Source organism: Caenorhabditis remanei, chromosome IV (assembly GCF_010183535.1).
Source record: "Caenorhabditis remanei strain PX506 chromosome IV, whole genome shotgun sequence".
NCBI lineage: Eukaryota > Metazoa > Nematoda > Chromadorea > Rhabditida > Rhabditidae > Caenorhabditis > Caenorhabditis remanei.
In genome coordinates, this window is record NC_071331.1 from 6,171,847 (window position 1) to 6,175,148 (window position 3,302).

The 3,302-nt window shown below is 34.0% G+C and overlaps 1 protein-coding gene across 1 annotated transcript; it reads left to right on the plus strand.

The window, feature by feature from the left end:
- Positions 1 to 359: 359 nt before the first annotated feature.
- Positions 360 to 614, plus strand: GCK72_012572 (uncharacterized protein; the record flags this gene model as incomplete). Its single annotated transcript, XM_003090678.1, has 1 exon — positions 360 to 614. One exon carries the CDS (start codon positions 360 to 362, stop codon positions 612 to 614), a length of 255 nt encoding a protein of 84 aa, XP_003090726.1.
- Positions 615 to 3,302: the final 2,688 nt, after the last annotated feature.

Below are 3,302 nucleotides of genomic sequence, written 5' to 3' on the forward strand. Positions count from 1 at the left end.
TAAACCGTGACTATACGTTCTTATTTTATCTATCACTTCCCTGTAACGGTAAAACTTTCAGTTCAGAGTAAACTTTCTTGCTTAATTTACCATACTACGGCCCGGATACAAGGTATGGGTCTCGCTGCGGAATTTCTGTTTACGATGGCTTTCTACCGTATTTTACCCTGTAAAAGTTAAAATATTACGGTAATCGCAACGAGAGCCACGCCTCGTCCCCGGGCGAAACTTTGAGCGAGCAATCAGCTACCGGCGAATAAGTAATAGCTATACTGATTTTACTGTTTCACATCAAAAATAATTTAGTTCACTTTCTCTTGCCCCATTATGCTGTTTGAATGCCAAACGTTTTTTGCAGAATGGCAACCTCATACCTGACAGAGTCACTGGCAGGACCAACAAGTGCCCGAGGATCATCATACTCATACTCCTACGAATCACACTACGATAACCCACCGGAGGAGGAATACGAACACTTTACGAATGATGATGGGGTACATCAGATGCAGAAAGTGAGTTATTTCGAATTTGAATGTTGGAAAAAATACGCTGATGAGAAAAGCGAAACAGATCAGCTAAACGCTGTATACGGAAAATGTATCGTGACTTGGTAACTGAAGTATTTTTTTTACTACAACTCACTCTTTGTTTCTTTATGAAATTTTGCAAACACATTCTAAGTTTTCTGGTCAATTTCAAACAAAAAAATTAACTTTTAGATAGAGTAGGGACTTTTTGATAGACTGAATACATTAACAGTAACAAAAATCTTGTTTTTCGGGTATTTCGGTCACTTTTTAAAAAATTTTCAATCTCCGCTTCGATGTAAGAGTCTAAAATTGTCATGATAAATCTATTCTGTAAATGAAACCAATAATAAGATTCAAAGATTTTTATTTAATCCAAATCTGAAACAGTATCTTTAGGGAGCGTTTCTGACTGATCTTTTACAAGAACTCCCACTTTAATCATAATTAACGTATTTTTGAAAAACTTATGGCAGTCTTGAAACAATTTTATTATTCAATCAGAAATTTAGAACAATGAAATTTAAACTAGAATCACACTAGAATCGCAAATTTCTCAATTTACAATGAGCCATCATTAGAACAGTATTTATTAAAGCAACTTTTGCTTATGGAAAGTGAACTGACCAAAAAATTCAGAAGCGGTCTTAACAAATCCAGGAAACGGAATTGTTAGACATTTTATTCATAGGGCAACGTTTGTTAGACAGAATACATTGATATGACCATTTTTGGAATGCTGGTCGTTTTTTTCTATTCTCGGTACATTTACAAAATGTGAACATTGCGTTAATCAACAGTGAACCGTGTAAATACTTTTTGATCCAAATCTAAAACTGTAACTTTAAAAACAGTTTCTGTCAGTTTTTCAAACGTTATTAGAAAGTTGACTTACAATTTCGAAACTATGATCGAATAGGAAAAACTTATGCCATTTTTGAAATAGTATTTCTATTCAATTAGAGATTTAGAACAAGAATAGGAAAAACATGACAATATCGCTGTTTTTTTTTCAAAATCATATGAGTCATAATCAGAACAGTATAATTTATTATTCGTATTTTCATTAGAAGCTATAACATTTTCGATAAAACTTTATCATAAAAGTGAAGAATGTGTAACTGCAAAGTTTATCTGCTACTTTTCAACTATGATTCAGAATGAGAAGAAATTCCGAAAAATCATCAAAATTATTCTCATTTTCGATGAAAAATTGAAAAAATTTCAAGAAAAATTTTGAAAAAATTGGGTCTCTTTCGAAGCCGGGCCTTCGGGCCTTGAAGAGTATGAAAAAATGATGGTTCAATGTTTTTCGTGGTTACAATTGGGCTAGCAAAAATATTGATTAATTTAAAAAAATTATTTTTAAAATTATTTTAAAATTAATTTAAAACTGAGCAACCCCACCAGCAGTGTTGTTGGGAATTCCGACTTCCGACTTCCGGGCTTTTTTTCACTTCCGGCTTCCGACTTCCGACTTCCGGATAAGAAATTTCACTTCCGACTTCCGACTTCCGGATAAGGAATTATATTTCCGACTTCCGTCATTCCATAACGGTGGAATTTCGGAAAAGTAAATTTCGCAGAAATACATGGAAAAATGGTCTAAAAGGACAGAAAATAAGATGTTCTTCTGCCGAAAACTAATTTTCCACTGATTTTCGGCAATTTTATGATTTTTCTCTTGGAGTTTTTGAATATTTGCGAAAAAAATCTAATTCCGACTTCCGACTTCCGACTTCAAACTTCCGACTTCCGGGCGTTTTTTCACTTCCGACTTCCGACTTCCGACTTCCGGATAAGAAATTTTACTTCCAACTTCCGACTTCCGACTTCCGGATAAAAAATTTTTCACTTCCCAACATCTCTGCCCACCAGCACAAGTCAGTTATCAAAATATATCTCTAGTGGTTCTTATTTTTTTTCCGTTTCGTCTGGTTAAGAAATTTTATGATGTCTTTGAATTTTGATAGCTTATAACTATATAGTTCTACAGTATTTTCTGCAGTTTCAGTAAGTTTCTATTTTAAGCACGGATTTTGAACTGTACTGCTTTTATCTGCATCTCCGTTTTTTACGCATTTTCCCAAATATGCTGAACGCGGTTTGAAAAATTGCACTAATTAAGCACTAGTACTGTTTCGATTTTTCTGATTTAGCCATAGGATTTTTATAGAAATTCACTGTGAATCTTTTCAAAAACCCTCTCTCCTGCAAAAACTGATATCAGATGACCCTGATGTCTTCTCCCCCTATCTCTTCTATTCTCAGTCTCCACATCTTTTATTTTTCAATTTTTCTTTCAAATCACAAAATCATATCGTACATATAAACAGAAAAAAAGGGAAGAGAGGGGAGGAAAGGAGAAAGGAAAACTTGTAGAAAGAAGATTTGACCCAATCCATTTCTCCTCTATCAACACAATAGTTTTGTGTTATCATTCTTCTTCCTGTCAATCGTTTTCGTCCCGATTCTTTTTTTCTTTTTCGATTCTACAGATGTATTCGTCAGTTTGTATAGAATGTCTTATAGAAATATATGGAGTTGTTGATTACGACGAGTTAGAGAAAACGTAGATAGGCTTAAAACTACGACTGCTTCACAATAGTTATTAGAGCTCTCCTGTTTGTCGTCAATCATTCATATTTTCGATCGTGTCCATACCATATTTGATTTTATGTTTCGAGTCCATTTGATCAGTCACTTTCTAAAATATACGTGTTTCGCCCATCAATAAAAAACTTGAGTTGCAACCCCCTAATGCTAACTGTCCAA